This window comes from Syngnathoides biaculeatus, chromosome 7 (assembly GCF_019802595.1).
Source record: "Syngnathoides biaculeatus isolate LvHL_M chromosome 7, ASM1980259v1, whole genome shotgun sequence".
Lineage (NCBI taxonomy): Eukaryota > Metazoa > Chordata > Actinopteri > Syngnathiformes > Syngnathidae > Syngnathoides > Syngnathoides biaculeatus.
Genome location: NC_084646.1, coordinates 25,576,726 through 25,595,324, shown reverse-complemented (window position 1 = coordinate 25,595,324; position 18,599 = coordinate 25,576,726). Strand labels below are relative to the sequence as shown.

General features: G+C 42.1%; 1 protein-coding gene across 2 annotated transcripts in view; it reads left to right on the top strand.

Annotated features, from left to right (window-relative positions):
* Positions 1 to 18,599, top strand: part of LOC133503855 (collagen alpha-1(XXIV) chain) — a 145,335-nt gene that overhangs the window by 11,625 nt on the left and 115,111 nt on the right. For both annotated transcript variants that reach the window (XM_061825822.1, XM_061825821.1), the window contains exon 3: positions 9,282 to 10,537. In XM_061825822.1, coding sequence (XP_061681806.1) covers positions 9,282 to 10,537 — 1,256 coding nt within the window. The remainder of the gene's footprint in view (positions 1 to 9,281; positions 10,538 to 18,599) is intronic.

Sequence of the window (18,599 nt, the reverse complement as noted above, 5' to 3'; positions counted from 1 at the left end):
GCTGTCACATGACTTAAGTGCACGTGTCATGGCTAACGGCCTCCACCAGACGAGCAAGCCGAGCTTTTGGTGTCCGGCGGAGGCCGCGAACCGAAGCTCGGCTAACGGCCTCCGCTGCCGAAGCTCGGCACGCGGCCCGCTGCTGCAGCTCGCTCATTAGACTCCGCGTCATTCCCGTCCGAAGAACCATCCACGGCTGCCAGCCTGGAGCTCTGGGGGCCTTTGTTTACGCACTTACATCACGCGCGTAGGCCTCTGAGTGGTCAGACTCCGGCTTCATTCCACCCGAAGAACCATCCAAATATTCAACATTATTTACAGCCACAGGTTCAAATCTGTATGGAAGTATTCCGCCGTCTTCTCGATAAACCGATACTGCTATTTCTTCATCAGATGAGGATAAATCAGAGAAATCAGCGCTGGGCACAATGAATTGAGCCTTTTGTGCCATATTCCCCCACGTAAGTCATGTGACTCGCGAAAATGGCAGCGCCCCTGAAAATTCGTAATTGTCGATAAAAATCTTCTCAAAACACTATTAAATGAGAGAGGATTTAACATCACATTGTCAAAATACAGTTCATATTACATGACCTATTGGATACATTGTTAATCCAAACCACCGGAATTCCCATTTAACAACTTCCATATCCTCAGAGAACTCAACTTCAAGACTGATCACTGAAGTTTCAGTCGCTCAGTCCACACAATTTTTCAAAAGCACCTGTCTGGAGTGGGACTTGAACCGATGCCTCCATTTGGAGACCAGAAGTCCCAATTAACTGAGGAAGGAGATAGGACTTAAGTCTGACGCCTTGGGCCACTCAGCCACCCTGACCTAGGGAACCATGAATTTCCAAAGTTTGTCTCCTTAAAAACTCCATAAATCGTTATGATTTCGGATGTGTGCTTGAAGGCCAACATTGTTGGCAGGATTTACACCAATGCGAGGAGATCCAATTGACTTCAAGTTCGTATCCTGAACAACTCGGACACAAACGAAAATGTAACTTTTATATACCAACATTTGTGTCAATAAGAGCATGAGCTCAACCAAAGGGGGCAAAGAGGAGTTCTGCAAAGGCATCACAATATTAGCAGTGTTTTTAACCAAGCTTGGAGAGTTTGCTGTTTTTTTTTTTAACATGTGACAACTTGCATATCCTCGGAGAACCCAACATCAAGCCTGATCACTGAAGTATCAGTAGTTCAGTCCACTCCCTTTTTCCAAAAGGACCTGTCAAGAGTGGGATTTGAACCCACGCACCCTTTTGGAGACCAGAAGCCCCATTTAACTGAGGAAGGAGATGTACCTTGAATCTGACGCCTCAGTCAGCTCGGCCATCAAGACCTGTCTAAGCCTAAATTTCCAAAGTCTGGTTTCTTAAAAACTCCAGAAATCTGATTTTTCCTAAAGTGAACTTGCAGGCAAACATTGTTGCCAGGAATTACACCTGTGTAAGGAGATCCAATGGATTTCAAGTTCATCTCCTTAACAACTTGGACAGAAACTTAAATTTAACCTTTTTTGCCAACATTTGTGTCAATAAGAGCGCAAGCTCAACGAAAGCGAGCAAAGAGGAGTTCTGCAAAGAAATCAAGATGTCAGCAGTCTTTTGAACGAAGCTTGGAGAGGTTACTGGGATGTGGTAACATGACAATTTCCATATCTTTGGAGAAAGCTCAAGTAAAGTCTGATCACTGAAGTATCAATTGCTCAGTCCACTCCATTTTTCCAAAGTGACGTGCCAGGAGTGGGAATTGAACCCACACTTCCTTTTGGAGACCAGAGTCCCAATTTACCATGGAAGGACTTATACCTTGTGTCTGGCGCCTTAGAGCACTCACCCATCCTGACCCATGGAAGCCCAAATTTCCAAAGTCTGTCTCGTTAAAAAAATCCATAAATCAGGATTACATTTTTCCTTAAGTGTGTTTGAAGCCAACGTTGTTGACAGGATTTAAACCTATACAAGGAGATCCAATGGATTTCAAGTTCATCTCCTGAACAACTCGGACACAAACTAAAATTTAACTTTTATATGCCAACATTTGTGTCAATAAGAGCATGAGCTCAACCAAAGTGGGAAAAGAGGAGTTCTGCAAAGGCATTACAATGTTAGCAGTCTTTTTAACTCAGCTTGGAGAGTTTGCTGGGTTGTGGTAACGTGACAACTTCCATATCTTTGGAGAAAGCTCAATGTAAAGTCTGATCACTGAAGTATCAATAGCTCAGTCCACTCCATTTTTTCAAAGTGACTTGTCAGGAGTGGGATTTGAACCCATGCTTCCTTTTAGAGACCAGAGTCCCAATTTACCATGGAAGGACTTATACCATCCTGACCCATCCAAAGTATGTCTCCATAAATCGGGATTTTTTTTCTGCGCAAAGTGTGCTTGAAGCCAATGTTTTTAACAGGATTCAAACCTATGCAAAGCGATATAATTGATTTCAAGTTTATATCCTTAACAACACGGACACAAACTAAAACTGAATCTATATATGCCAAAATTTGTCAATAAGAGCGCAAACTCAACCAAAGTGGGCAAAGAGGAGTCTTGCAAAGGTATCACAATGTCAGTCTTTTTAACTAAACATGGAGAGTTTCCTGGGTTTTTTCACATGTGAGAACTTCCATATCCTTGGAGAACTCAACGTCAAGTAAGATCACTGAAGTATCAGTAGCTCAGTCCACTCCATTTTTCCAGAAGGAGATGTCAGGAGTGGGATTTGAACCCACACCTCCTTTTGAAGACCAGAAGCGCCAATTAATTGAGGAAGGAGATGTACCTTGAGTGTAGCACCTCAGTCCGCTCAGCTATCAAGCCCTATCCAAGCATATATTTTCAAACTCTAGTTTCTTAAAAATCCAGGTTTAATTTTTTTTTTCCAAAAGTGAACTTGTAGGCAAATATTGTTGCCAGGATTTACACATATGCAAGGAGATCCAATGGATTTCAAGTCCATCTCCTTAACAACTCCGACAGAAACTTAAACTTAACCTTTTTTGCCAACATTTGTGTCAATAAGAGCGTGAGCTCAACGAAAGCGGGCAAAGAGGAGTCCTGCAAAGGCATCACAATATTAGCAGTGTTTTTAACCAAGCTTGGAGAGTTTGCTGTTTTTTTTTTTTAACATGTGACAACTTGCATATCCTCGGAGAACCCAACATCAAGCCTGATCACTGAAGTATCAGTAGTTCAGTCCACTCCCTTTTTCCAAAAGGACCTGTCAAGAGTGGGATTTGAACCCACGCACCCTTTTGGAGACCAGAAGCCCCATTTAACTGAGGAAGGAGATGTACCTTGAATCTGACGCCTCAGTCAGCTCGGCCATCAAGACCTGTCTAAGCCTAAATTTCCAAAGTCTGGTTTCTTAAAAACTCCAGAAATCTGATTTTTCCTAAAGTGAACTTGCAGGCAAACATTGTTGCCAGGATTTACACATATGCAAGGAGATCAAATGGATTTCAAGTCCATCTCCTTAACAACTCCGACAGAAACTTAAACTTAACCTTTTTTGCCAACATTTGTGTCAATAAGAGCGTGAGCTCAACGAAAGTGGGCAAAGAGGAGTCCTGCAAAGGCATCACAATGTCAGCAATCTTTTTAACTAAGCTTGGAGAGTTTTCTGGGGTTTGGTAACATGTGACAACTTGCGTATCCTCAGAAAGCTCAATTCAAGTCTGGTCACTGAAGTATCAGTACCTCAGTCCATGCCATTTTTCCAAAAGAACCTGCCAGGAGTAGGATTTTAACCCACGTCTCCTTTTCAAGACCAGAATTCCCAATTTCCTGAGGAAGGCGCCTGTCTGGCACCTTAGACAGCTCAGCCATCCTGACACATGTAAGAATAAATTTCCATAGTCTGTCTCCTGAAAACTCCAGAAATCTTTTTTTTTTTCCTGTAAGTGTGCTTAAAGCCAACGTTGTTGATAGGGTTTAAACTTGTGCAAGGAAATCCAATGAATTTCAAGTTCATCTCCTTAACAACTTGGACGCACTGAACCTTTATATGCCAAAATTTGTTTCAAGAAGAGTGCGAGGTCAACCAAAGTGGGCAAAGAGGAGTTCTGCAATGGCACCACATCGTCAGTCCACAGAATTTTTCTAAGTCACTTGTCTGGATTGGGAATTGAACACACACCTCAATTTGGAGACCACAAGCCCCAATGCACTGAGGAAGGAGATTTATCTTCAGTCTGGAACCTTGAACCACTTGGTCATCCTGACCCATGAGAGTATACATTTCTAAAGTCTGGTTCATGAACACCTCCAGAAGCCAGGAGTATATTTTGACAAAAGTTGATTCAGACAGGTGAAATGGTTATACTCATGATGATGGTAGCAATGATGCAAGGAAAGTTTTTTCAATTAATCACGTCCAAAACAAATATGCCCAGCAAAAAAAAGGTATTAAATTGTTGGATTTGGCTGTTTAGTTATCTTTTTCAATGGCCTGGTTTATTGGGTTGAACTTGTAGCTGTATGATGTTTATTACGTTGGGTGTGAGCTTGAGCAGAGCAGATCTTCATACCAAAACCGAATGCTTCAAAGTGTGCAAGTTTCATTTTAAATAAAATTTCTGATCAGTAAGCGCTAACATGAATTTCCTGACATCCAAAAATAACTGTAAATAACTACATTTTTCAGAACACACCTTTCCAGAAACAACGAAAAATTCTCATTAAGAAGTTTGCTCAGAATTGCTTGATTCTGTTTCACCAGGGAAGAATTAGCACATATAAAATTATAATAAATAATAATGTTTTAATATTATAATAAGAAATATAAAATTCAGTTCTTTTCAGCTCTGCCTGGGTATTGTTATGTCAGCATTGTCTTCTGTGAAACTTCTAAAATAAAAAGAACCACAAAATAGATCTAACTACTTTATATTCTATGAGACTGTCAGCCCTTACCCAGATTCAGAAACAGATTTGACTTTAATTTAATACCCTGAACAGCATGTCTCCTTTTTCGTGTCTCTGCTGAACCATAAATCACTTGTATATTACTAGTTGCAGCCAGCTGGTTTGTAAGATGATGAACAGTCATTGGGCCATGTGGGTTTGTATGTCTAACAACATGTGTATGAGCATTTAACTTTAAATCTGGACATTCACTAACCAACCACAAAATTATGACCACTTGCAGTATACTCTAATGACAGAAAAGAAAGAGCAGCTTCAAATCTATGCCTTATTAAAGATTTTTCCGTACCCGCCCATCTTTATGCACGAACAAAAGAACATTTCAAGTTCATCTCCTTAACAAGTTGCAACTACAAAACCACGCACACACACTGTCATGATACTTGTTCTAAAATGTTAACCAAATATTAAAAAAAGAAAAATACGATGAGTTGGCCTCAATCTTGAACCTCACACCATAGTTTATGATTTGTGGTCTTAATTATTGGGTGTAATAGAGGGGTGAAATAAAGAATTTTTTTTTTATCATAATGTGCTCTTTTGTGTTTTATTGAGGATTTTACATTTTCTCATTTCAAGTATAACTGACTCCTAAATATAATGATTACAGACCTGCCAGGTTTTGGTTGCATTGTTTATTGGTTGGTTTGTTGAGAGTTCATAGAGTATATGCATCAAAAAGATTGATTGAATTGATTGAATAATTCAAGGAAGATATTGTTGCTTTTTGAGGTATTACATGAATGATAAAGTCCTTCTCAGTCAATGTCAAAATGGCCCCATCTGCCCATCTTAAACAATATCCTCCTTAAAGCATGAGTAGCCTCTTAGCTAACAAGACAGCTAACAAAAATACATTACTCCACAATATATATAGTTTGGCAAATGTTTACTGCATCCTTATCGAAGGAAATACACAGAAAGTTATTCAACACCAGTATTGTAATTGTACAGTGGGGTAATATATATATAGTGAGCCACCAACTGACCAACTATGCAAATTGTCCCACTTAAAAAAAATGAGATAGGCCTGTAATTTTCATCAAAGTTGAGAGGCTATGAGAAGCGAAATGTGAAAAATACATCCAGAAAATCACATTGACTTCTGAGGAATTTATTAGCAAATTAAGGTGGGAAATGGTCAGAGCATCTGCCTCACAGTTCTAAGAACCAGGTTCAAATCCCAGCCCTACCTGTGTGGAGCTTGCATGTTCTTCCCGTGCCTGCTTGGGATTTTTTTAGGAACTCAGGTGTCCTCCCACATCTCAAAAACATGCATTAATTGGAGACTCTAAATTGCCCTGAGGTGTGACTGTGAGTGCAAATGGTTGTTCGTTTCTCTGTGGCCTGCGACTGACTGGCAACCAGTTCAGAGTGTACCCTTCCTTCTGCCTGAAGATAGGCTCCAACCCTCCCAACCCTAACCCGTGACCCTTGTGAGGATAAGGGGCTCAGATAATGGATGGATTGTGGAAAATGATTAGATCAACAACAAAGTTTATCTCAATACTTTTGCGATATGCCGTTTGTTGGTAATGGCAGCGGTCAACTGTTTTCTGTCAGTCTTCACAAGGTATTAACATACTGCTGCTGATGTTTTGGCCCATTCCTCCATGCAGATCTCCTGTAGAACAGTGATCATTTGGGATTGTCCCTGGGCATCACAAACCTTCAACCCCTCTCCAAAGATTTTCTGTGGAGTTGCGATCTGGAGACTGGGTAGGTCACTCCAGGAGCTTGAAAAGCTTCTTACCAAGCCTTTCCAAGCCATTCCAAGACATTCCTTCATTGCCTAGGCTGTTTGGGATCATTGTTATGCTAAGAGACCCATCCACGTTTCATTTTCAATGTGCTTGCTGATGGAAAGACATTTTACTCAAAATTTCATGATACATGCCCCCAGGCGTTCTTTCCTCTAATCAGGGGTGTTAAACTAATTTTTGACACGAGCCACATTGTAGTTACAGTTTCCCTCAGAGGGCTGTTATGACTGTGAAACTATCAAAAAATCTTTAATCAACTCATCATATTTACACGTGAAATCGATGAACTACTTTTGGAATCAGAAATAAAGAGGATTTTGTGTTTTTCAACTATTGTTAATGTTTGTTAACACTTACAATATCTCAACGTTATCATTTATGACATGACAATTTACAATTTTGGTACAAATTTGAACAAGAATGATGGAAGTTGACAGTCATGATTTGCCTTCGTGGGCCTCATAATATGTGGCCCTTCGGATCTGTCCCCGGGCCTTGAGTTTCACATCTGTGCTCTACATGGATCAATCATCCTGTTCCCGTTTACAGAAAAACAGCCCCAAAGCATGATGTTTCCACGCCCATGCTTCACAGTCAGTATGGTATTTTTTGGATGCAACTCAGCATTCTTTCTCTTCTAAACACAAGAAGTTGAGTTTTTACCAAAAAGTTCTATTTTGGTTTCATCTGACCATATGCCATTCTCCCAGTCTTCTTCTTGATCGTCCAAAATCTCTCTCGCAAACTTCAGATGGGATTGCACATGTACTAGTTTAAGCAGGGGGACACATCTGGCACTGGAAGATTTGAGTGCCTGGCAGTACAGTGTTGCTGATGGTACCCTTTGTTACTTTGGTCCATTCTCGCTGCACGTCAATCATTTGGTCCCACGTTGTGGTTATGGCGTTTTTGGTCACTATTCTTGTGATCATTTTGACACTATGGGGTGAGCTCTTGTGTGGATCCCCAGATTGAGGGAGATTAACAGTGGTTTTGTAAGTCTTCCTTTTTCTCATAATTACTCCCAGAGCTATAATAATAATAATAATTGCACATTTCCAGAACATTATTTTCATTTACAGTACAAGTTTTTAAAATTTGTTTTCATGTTTTAAAGCTGTGGAACCCCTAACCATACACTTTATCAATTTTTCTCAGACAGGGAACATTTTCACACATTTCTCTAGCTTTAACACTCAGAGTTTAAACCATCCAACCATCCATCCATCAAATTTCATTGCCGCTTATCCTGACAAGGGGTGCAGGAGGGCTGGAGCCTATCCCAGCTGTCAACGGGGAGGAGGCAGCGTAAATCCGCTGGTTGCCAGTCAATCGCAAGGCACATCGAGACAAACAGCCGCACTCACAATCACACCTAGGGGGAATTTCAAGTGTCCAATTGATGTTGCATGTTTTTGGGTTGTGGGAGGATACCGGAGTGCCCGGAGAAAACCCACGCAGGTACGGTGAGAATATGTAAACTCCACACAGGTGGGGCCGGGATTGAACCCGGGTCCTCAGAGCTGCGAGGCCAACGCTTTACAGCTCGACCACAGTGCCACCCAAGTTAAACTTTTGTAGATTAAAAAAAAAAAGAAAATATTGTCAGAAGAAACCAAATATCAAAACCTGTTTTAGGCCAAAACATTTATTTGAAAAATAAATATACAAACGTCTCTCCATCCATTATCTTCTGCTTTTTCCAGGGACCGGTATAATTTTTTTTCTATAAAAATCAAAATCTGATAGCTTTTAGAAATAACCAAGCTAATTTTAGTAATTAATCTATGAGGATGAACACAGAAGAAATCATTATTATAATAGCAACTATATTTTATAGTTCCTCTGGCCATGTCTCTTCGTAGTGGCTCTGCTGTAGCGTGTTTTTCCTCTGAAGCCCTTGGTGAAGGGGCTCTTTTTGTGAGTGATACTATTCTTATACACAGACATGCCAAGTTCAATTATATTTGAGAACTTTAATGAATGAATGCAATGCTTAACATTTTCCTCTGCCTTTTGGGTGCAACTGCAGGTGCGCTTGGTCAACAGTTTGGGAATGTCAGGGGAAAACTTGCAAACATACTGGATGAAACAGCCAGACTTCTAGCATCAAACAATTAAGTAAATTGGACAAGTTGAATGCATTGTGTACTGTACAGGTGACTTGGCATGGAGGAGATGATTAATAATGCTCCACAGTCCCTTAGCCAATCGGGATGCAGAATACAGTGTGCATTTTCCTTGAGCAAGTAAACACGCAAAACACAATGCATATTCATATGCTGTAAAATAGCATGCTACCTGTACACTGTAAAAATTACACAGAAAAAAAATCTGTGTAATAGCGAAGTTGTGTTACGTGAACCACATTGTAGCGAGTGAAGACTGTAAAAAAATAATAATTTTGTCTCTCATAGATGAGGTATACCAACGATGAAAATCACAAGCCTCTCTCATCTTTTTAAGTTAGAGAACTTCCCCAATTGGTGGCTGATTATATATTTTTTCTCATATTCTAATATCCTAACTAAAATAAATGTTTTAATATTCTAAATTCTAATGTTCTCTATTTTGTTATTTCAGGAGTGGATATCCTCTATCAACTCGGGCTCACAGTTCAGAGTATAACAGACCACCCATACGAAAAAGCTGGCAAAACTTCAACCACATATACCACTGTTCCCTCAACTATAAATCTCTCATTTTCTGGGCATGGGGTAATACTAGACTCCAACTCTGTTTATGAGGCTCCTGTGGTCAGTCTCTTTCCTCCAGACTTTGGTGAGGAGTTTTCTGTTATTATAAGTGTAAGCTCCTGCCGGGCAAAGAACACTTTTATTTTCAGTATCAAAGATGGCAGAGACAGACTGCGGTTTGGGATTCAGCTTCAGCCCCGCAGAGTGGTGGTCTACACATCAGAGAAAGCTGCCATATACTTTACCTACAACTGGCATGATGGGCTTCAGCACCCTTTTGCTATTGGTGTTCGTGCACGATCGCTGTCCTTCTATTCAGAATGTGGTGCAGTACACCAGCGGGAGCAAACCCTGGAGAGGTCTCAGACACTTAGGAATTCTGGTGGCCAATTCACCTTGGGGAGACTGAACCATAAAGCTGCACCATTCAGTGGGCGGATTTGCCAATTAGACATATATCCCTCGGCCCAAGCTGCTGCACACTATTGCAACTACCTTAAAAAACAGTGCCGGCTGGCCGACACATACCGATCGTCTTTGCCATATCCTGATTTCACTATCGAGGCAAAAGATATCCCCTTTAATACGGTAACAACGTCCTCTCTTGAAACAGCAAATATTCATCAAATGCAATTGAATTCCAAGGGGACAGTGGCCTCTGACAGTGTGCTCAAATATTATTCAACCTCAAACCCAATACCAGAAGTTCATCTTGAAGACCAGAGCCACGTTTCTGCATTTGTAACCCTTGTGAAGTCTACCGATCATGCTAACAAAGAAAATTCAGCTACTCACAGTGGGCAACCATCTCTGGATTTCATAACAACTGAAACCACATCCACAAACATGTTGGTAAAAGGACCGAGACGCCAAGGGGAAGGACTCTGGAACACTTCCATAACCAAGTCCGGGGACTCCTGTTTTGGTCTTCAAGAGAGTCAGCAGCAACTGGAGAATGATCCAATGGCTGGTGACACCATGTTTTATCATAAAAATAATGTAGACTCCTTAGAGCAACTTCAACTGGATGGGAGCTATGATGACCACGACGTGGGTGGATATGATTATGGGTATGAAGAGAAAGACCAATTGTATGATTATGAAGATGGCTGGCGTGGCCCCAAAGGAGAGCCGGGTCTTTCGGTGAGTAACTGAATCCACAAAGGACAATTGAAGCTTCTGATTTGTGAGAAAAGTTTGAAATAGTTAAGATTAAGTTAAATTAATATCCATCCATCCATCCATCCATTATCTAAGGTGCTTACCATCACAAGGGTCGCGGGAGTGCTGGAGCCTATCCTAACTGTCAGAAGAAAACATGCAAACTCCACAAAGGCGGGGCTGAGATTGAACCTGGGTCCTTAGAACCGTGAGACCAACACTTTACAGCTGTGCAACCATAGGACCCTTTCAAGACTAATAATATGCATAATTTATGATAGTGCTTACCCCTGTTTTAAAGCAGGCAGCACGATGGAGCAGCTGCAGAGTGTTGGCCTCACAGTTCTGCATTCCAGGGTTCAAATCCCGGCCCCACCTGTGTGGGCGTTGCGTGTTTTCCCCATGCCTGTGTGGGCTTTCTCTGGTCACTCCGTTTTCTTCCCACATTCCAAAAACATGGATTAATATTAGATTCTAATCTGCCCCTAGGTGTGATTGTTAGTGCGTCAGTTGTCTGTCTACACGTGCCCTGCAATTGGCTGGCAACCAATTCAGAGTGTACCATGCCTCCTGCCCAATGACGGCTGGGATTGGCTCCAGCACTCCTGTGACCCTCATGAGGATAAGCGGTTCTGAAAATGGATGGATGGATGTTTTAATGCATAACATTGGTCAAAATGAGTGTCACGCGGTTTAAGTTTGACATCAATATATTTTGATGATTGAATGTCCCCCCAAAAAAAGTTGAGCCCAATAGTAGACAGAAACAGAGGAAGCAGTTGATAATGGGCTATTCATGAAAGTGTGAGCTCTGAATTTCTAGGGTGGTAATGGTGGTCCAAAAAGAGGACTTTGCAAATATGAGCATTCGTACACGCAGGAATTGTATTTCTGGGATTTTCATGAAGCGAATTATCTGCTGCCAAGGCATAAAAATACAGTAAATAATAGCATTGATATATTGTGTTTTACAACAATATTTAATTATATTTAGAATTGACAATATACCAGTGGATGACTCAACAAAACCTCCTGTCTTTGTCACTAAAATGTGGATGTGCGATGGCCACGTACCAAATACATTATAATGAATGTGAGTGCATGACGATATCTCTTTATATTTTCACCCGCATCCCAGGTATGTTGCTTCCTCCTTGATTGCTCCTCTATCTTTTTTATCTTTTTATTTCTATGATTAAAAAAAGTGATTAAGCTGATGTTGTGTGTGGAGCCTAAAATGTTTCATGCATTCAAGGTAACCAAGATCAAATTGTTTAATGTGCGGGTGTGAATTGCCAACTGTCAGTTCATCTCACTTTTCCTATCACTGGGTGAGCAATCCAATTTTTGGTGAATTCTGCTTTACAATAAAGTTGGAGCCGAAATTGAAGGGTCCAAACGCAATGTCACTGTGCCACCGCAATATGGTTGCTGTTGAGATATTGCGTGGACCAATCAGAGAATAGCTGTTTACCATAGTTAAACTGTCCGGGGCATTCCAGGGCCACTGCCCTAAGTGTGGCTGCCTCTGCTTTATGAGGGGTAAATCCATCCTCCCTAGTGTTCGAGCAATATCCAGCAATGCAACAAGCTGGCATGGTGGTGAAAAAACAGATGGGTCCATACTGGCTGCCATATTTTCATTAATAACATACTAAAAATAATCCATTTCCTGACACTTGACCTTTAAGCCTCATGTGTGGTGTCACTAGCAGCCAGTTCGTTGTATGAGACTCCTCGAGTCTGTGTGAGTATACGAGCTTCTTGTTGTGTAGTTGCCTTGTTTCCACGGCCAAGGGTTCCTCTGCCACCACAGCCAAGTTGAGTTAAGTCTTGTTTTTCCCTGGTAGTTATCCGAATTCATTTTCATGTTTTGGGCTTTGCCTTTTGCCAAGTTTTTTTTTGTTTTGCCTTTGTTGGACTGCTTACCTGTGTATGACCTCGGCTTGGATTAAAGTTTCCTCAAAGACCGTGTCACTGCCTCGGAGTCCTGCATTTGGGTCCTACCCCATGTTCATGACACTAAGGAGAACAGCAAAGCTTCTTTACATCGGGTTATATCCTCCCGTATGAAGTCAGAAAAACTTGCACAGCCCCGCTCTATTCTGTCTGCCCTCCACTAAATTTATATCAATTGTCCATATCCTTATTTTGGGTGGAGTAATGCTAAGGTGTGCGCATTCCTTCTCAAATCTGGCCTTGTGTGTATTCTTGCAGATACTTAAGTGCTCCAGAGGATGTCATAAGTTAAGTGCATTATCAATCGTATTGCATGTTCTGATTCTCTGTTGTACGCCAAACCTCTGACGGCTGTTGGTGCGTGAAATGGCTCTTTTTAATATGACATCCTATATACTGTATCTACTTGAAGTCAACTCTGAAAGTGTTGTTCATACACCGTATTTGGAAATATTTCAAATGAAATACTAAGCCCTTTTTAAAAATTTTGCTGATATTTTTGTTTTGGCGTTAACTTATGTGTGAGGGGAATAACTCGTGTTGAAGGTTGGTGGTAAACACGGGACTGTATATGTCGCTCTCATTTCGACCATTTGGTTTACATCAATTTGTCTTGCCAGGGTAACTGTGCAGCTGGGCAAGATTTTGCAGCATAGATTTTCAGGTACTTAGTAATGTGTCCATGAGCGGATAGCATGAGATACTTTTATCTTCATGTAAAGCGTTTTGGCACAGCTTTCAGCATTCATTGTATTTCCTGTCGGCTTTTCGGTGAGACATAGGTCAACTTGCCTTTCATTTTTTCAACTTTTCCTTGTAAGAATCTGAATATAACAGCAATAATATGAGCATGCTTTTTCCTTCTGATTGGCTGCGGACCAGTTGAGCGTGTACCCTGCCTCTTGCCCAGAGTCAGCTGGGATTGACTCCAGCACACCTGCAACTCTAATGAGGATAAGCGGTACAGAAGATGAATGAATGAATTTTCATGACAAACATATTGCATTCAATCAGGGAAGTGAGATCCAGCTTAAACAAGATAAAGATGTTGCAATCATGAGGAAATATAGAATTGTCATGGCAAGAAACTACATCAAGCATGAACCTGGGTCCTCAGAAATGTGAGGCTGATGTGAGAACCAGTCGATCTCCATGCAGACTGCTATTCACGGAATGAACTAATTTTAGAAACTCATTGTTTTTCCGGTATGCATCACATAATTTCCTTTTTTCCAATTTGGAAACACTATATTTACATTACTAATTGTGCACATACAACTTCTTCCTTTACAAAGGTTATTTTGTTCTAATTGACACTGTCAGTGACAAATTATTTTAACAAAATGTTTATTATTATTCTGGTCCTGTAGTCTACAGTGATTTTGATCTCCACTCATTTTGTACTGAGAGCTCTTTCTCATATTTTGGTTACCCCATTTAGAAACTGAGGTTCAAAATATTTGAGTGCTCTCTGATGCAACATCGTTCTGAAAGTTTTATGGTACATACCATTTTACCATGCAGTATTGTAGAGTAGAGGTTCTCAAATTTTACTTCTTCTTTTCCTTTCGGCATGTCCCGTTAGGTGTCGCCACAGTGTGTCATCTTTTTCCATCGAAGCCTATCTTCTTCTCTAGCACCCACTGTCCTCATGTCCTCCCTCACAATATCCATCAACCATTTTTTTGCTCTTCCTCTTGCTCTTTTGCCTGGCAGCTCCATCCTCTACACCTTTCTACCAATATACTCACTCTCCATCTACTCCTAAGTTTCTAGCCTTACTCCTTTTCCACTTGCTCTCTTGGATGCACAATGCATCAACCTTTCTCCTAATCACCATGTCAACTAACTCGTGAGCTTTTCCTGTCATAGTACCAACATTCAAAGTCCCTACACACAGTTCTACACACTGCTGGCTAAGTCACTTTCCTCCTCTTTTTTGCCTTCGCCCTAAATTATCTAAATTTCTACCTACGCCTTGCAGATTAACAGTGGCGGGGGCGGGCTATTTAGCCCAGGCCACGACCTATTCGTTATGGAAGTCGTTTGATGAACGTTCGTATATCTTTTGCACAGTTTTACGCTGGATGCCCTTCCTGCCGCAATCCTCTGCATTTATCCGCGCTTGAACCGGCCTACAGGATGCACAGGAATTGTGCCCCTCTTTGGGCTGCGGATAGTCAAAACAAGCAATCAAATAAACAAAGTCACCACATAAAATACACAATTCACACACTCCCTAGTCTATGTTTACGTTAAAGTCTGATATAAGCAGTCAACACATTAGGTACACAAATCGCATACTACCTGTGTGAAAATATAATGGATATGACGTTTCAAAGGATATGTGGATGTATGGGATTAGGTAAGGTTGTTAGCACGCTAGGCTAGGCTAACTTGGGCTGAGCAGGTTCAACGCGAACGACACGGATCATATTTGGGTACTAACATAAGACTTGTTGAAGTTCCTATAAGTTCTCATGTCCCTCGTTGTACACGTTGTTTAGGTTGTACATGTTACACGTTATGAAGTTACTCACGTTCGATGTTTCTTCAACAGCACGGTTTTATTGCAAACACGACTCGTGGTTAGCCAGCAAATCTTTTTGGATCTTGCCTGTTGCCTAGAGTTTTTGTGCTTCCACTTGTTTTGGACTGCCTTTTTGTGTTTGACTTCTTCTTCTTTTTCTTCTTTTCCTTTCGGCTTGTCCCGTTAGGGGTCGCCACAGCGTGTCATCTTTTGCCATCTTAGCCTATCTCCTGCATCTTCCTCTCGAACCCCAACTGCCCTCATGTCTTCCCTCACCACATCCATAAACCTTCTCTTTGGTCTTCCTCTCGCCCTTTTGCCTGGGAGCTCCATCCTCAGCATCCTTCTACCAATATACTCACTCTCTCGCCTCTGAACATGTCCAAACCATCGAAGTCTGCTCTCTCGAATCTTGTCTCCAAAACATCCAGCTTTGGCTGTCCCTCTAATGAGCTCATTTCTAATGCTATCCAACCTGGTCACTCCGAGCGAGAACCTCAACATCTTCATTTCTGCCACCTCCAGTTCAGCTTCCTGTTGTTTCTTCAGTGCCACCGTCTCTAATCCGTACATCATGGCCGGCCTCACCACTGTTTTGTAAACTTTGCCCTTCATCCTAGCAGACACTCTTCTGTCACATAACACACCAGACACCTTTCGCCAGCTGTTCCAACCTGCTTGGACCCGTTTCTTCACTTCCTGACCACACTCTCCATTGCTCTGTATTGTTGACCCCAAGTATTTGAAGTCGTCCACCCTCGCTATCTCTTCTCCCTGTAGCCTCACTCTTCCCCCTCTACTTTTCTCATTCACGCACATATATTCTGTTTTACTTCGGCTAATCTTCATTCCTCTCCTTTCCAGTGCATGTCTCCATCTTTCCAATTGTTCCTCTGCGTGCTCCCTGCTTTCACTGCATATGACAATATCATCTGCGAACATCATGGTCCAAGGGGATTCCAGTCTAACCTCATCTGTCAGCCTATCCATTACCACTGCAAACAGGAAGGGGCTCAGAGCTGATCCCTGATGCAGTCCCACCTCCACCTTAAATTCCTCTGTCACACCTAAGGCACACCTCACCATTGTTCTGCTGCCATCATACATGTCCTGTACTATTTTAACATACTTCTCTGCCACACCAGACTTACGCATGCAGTACCACAGTTCCTCTCTTGGTACTCTGTCATAGGCTTTCTCTAGATCCACAAAGACACAATGTAGCTCCTTCTGACCTTCTCTGTACTTTTCCACAAGCATCCTCAAGGCAAATAATGCATCTGTGGTACTCTTTCTAGGCATGAAACCATACTGTTGCTCGCAGATACTTACTTCTGTCCTGAGTCTAGCCTCCACTACTCTTTCCCATAACTTCATTGTGTGGCTCATCAACTTTATTCCTCTATAGTTCCCACAGCTCTGAACATCCCCTTTGTTCTTAAAAATGGGAACTAGAACACTTTTCCTCCATTCTTCAGGCATCTTTTTGCCCGCTAGTATTCTGTTGAATAAGTTGGTCAAAAACTCCACAGCCATCTCTCCAAATTGCTTCCATACCTCTACCGGTATGTCATCAGGACCAACTGCCTTTCCATTTTTCATCCTTTGTAGTGCCTTTCTGACTTCCCCCTTAGTAATCATTTCCACTTCCTGGTCCTTCACTCTTGCCTCTTCAACTCTTCCTTCTCTCTCATTTTCTTCATTCATCAACTTCTCGAAGTATTCTCTCCATCTATTTAGCACACTACTTGCACCAGTCAACACATTTCCATCTCTATCCTTAATCACTCTTACCTGCTGCACATCCTTCCCATCTCTATCCCTCTGTCTGGCCAACCTGTAGAGATCCTTTTCTCCTTCTTTCGTGTCCAACCTGGTGTACATGTCTTCATATGCCTCTTGTTTAGCCTTTGCCACCTCTACCTTTGCCCTACGTCGCATCTCGATGTACTCCTTTCGCCTCTCCTCAGTCCTCTCAGTATCCCACTTCTTCTTCGCTAATCTCTTTCCTTGTATGACTCCCTGTATTTTGGGGTTCCACCACCAAGTCTCCTTCTCCCCTTTCCTACCAGATGACACACCAAGTACTCTCCTGCCTGTCTCTCTGATCACCTTGGCTGTCGTCGTCCAGTCTTCCGGGAGCTTCGGTTGTCCATCGAGACCCTGTCTCACCTCTTTCCGGAAGGCCGCACGACATTCTTCCTTTCTCAGCTTCCACCACATGGTTCTCTGCTCTACCCTTGTCTTCTTAATCTTCCTACCCACCACCAGAATCATCCTACATACTACCATCCTATGCTGTCGAGCTACACTCTCCCCTACCACTACTTTACAGTCAGTAACCTCCTTCAGATTACATCGTCTGCACAAAATATAATCTACCTGCGTGGTTCTACCTCCGCTCTTGTAGGTCACTATATGTTCCTCCCTCTTCTGGAAATAAGTGTTCACTACAGCCATCTCCATCCTTTTTGCAAAGTCCACCACCATCTGCCCTTCAAAGTTCCTTTCCTGGATGCCGTACTTACCCATCACTTCTTCATCGCCCCTGTTTCCTTTACCAATATGTCCATTACAATCTGCACCAATCACAACTCTCTCGCTGTCTGGGATGCTCAGAACTACTTCATCTAGTTCCTTCCAGAATTTCTCTTTCAACTCTAGGTCACATCCTACCTGTGGTGCATAGCCGCTAACCACATTATACATAACACCCTCAATTTCAAATTTTAGTCTCATCACTCGATCTGATACTCTTTTTACCTCCAAGACATTCTTAGCCAGCTCTTCCTTTAAAATAACCCCTACTCCATTTCTCTTCCCATCTACTCCGTGGTAGAATAATTTAAACCCTGCTCCCAAACTTCTAGCCTTACTACCTTTCCACCTGCTCTCTTGGATGCACAGAATATCAACCTTTCTCCTAATCATCATGTCAACCAACTCCTGTGCTTTTCCTGTCATAGTCCCAACATTCAAAGTCCCTACACTCAGTTGTAGGCTCTGTGCATTCCTCTTTTTCTTCTGACGCTGGATCCGGTTTCCTCCTCTTCTTTGTCTTCGACCCACAGTAGCTGAATTTCCACCGACGCCCTGTAGGTTAGCAGTGCGGGGGCGGGCGTTGTTAACCCGGGCCACGACCGATCCGGTATGGGATTCTTTAGATGAACGCTCATATTTGTTTGGCACAGTTTTACGCCGGATGCCCTTCCTGACGCAACCCTCTGCATTTATCCGGGCTTGGGACCGGCCTACAGATTGCACTTTTTGTGTTTGACCTCCTTCTGGAATATTATTATATATATATATATATATTATATTTTATTCCTTTTTGTGTTTGACCTCCTTCTGGAATAAAACCACTCTTCATACATTGCCCTTGCCTCGAAGTCCTGCATTTGGGTCCACCCCTGTGCCGCTTGGTCCTGACAGAACGAATTGGCCAGAACAGGACCCAGTAGGTAAGACGCGGCGTCACCGGACAAGCCTCCTGTCTTCCTCCCAGCGCTCCCAGCCTGAGGACCATGTTGGGCGTGTCATCTTTTTCCGTCTGAC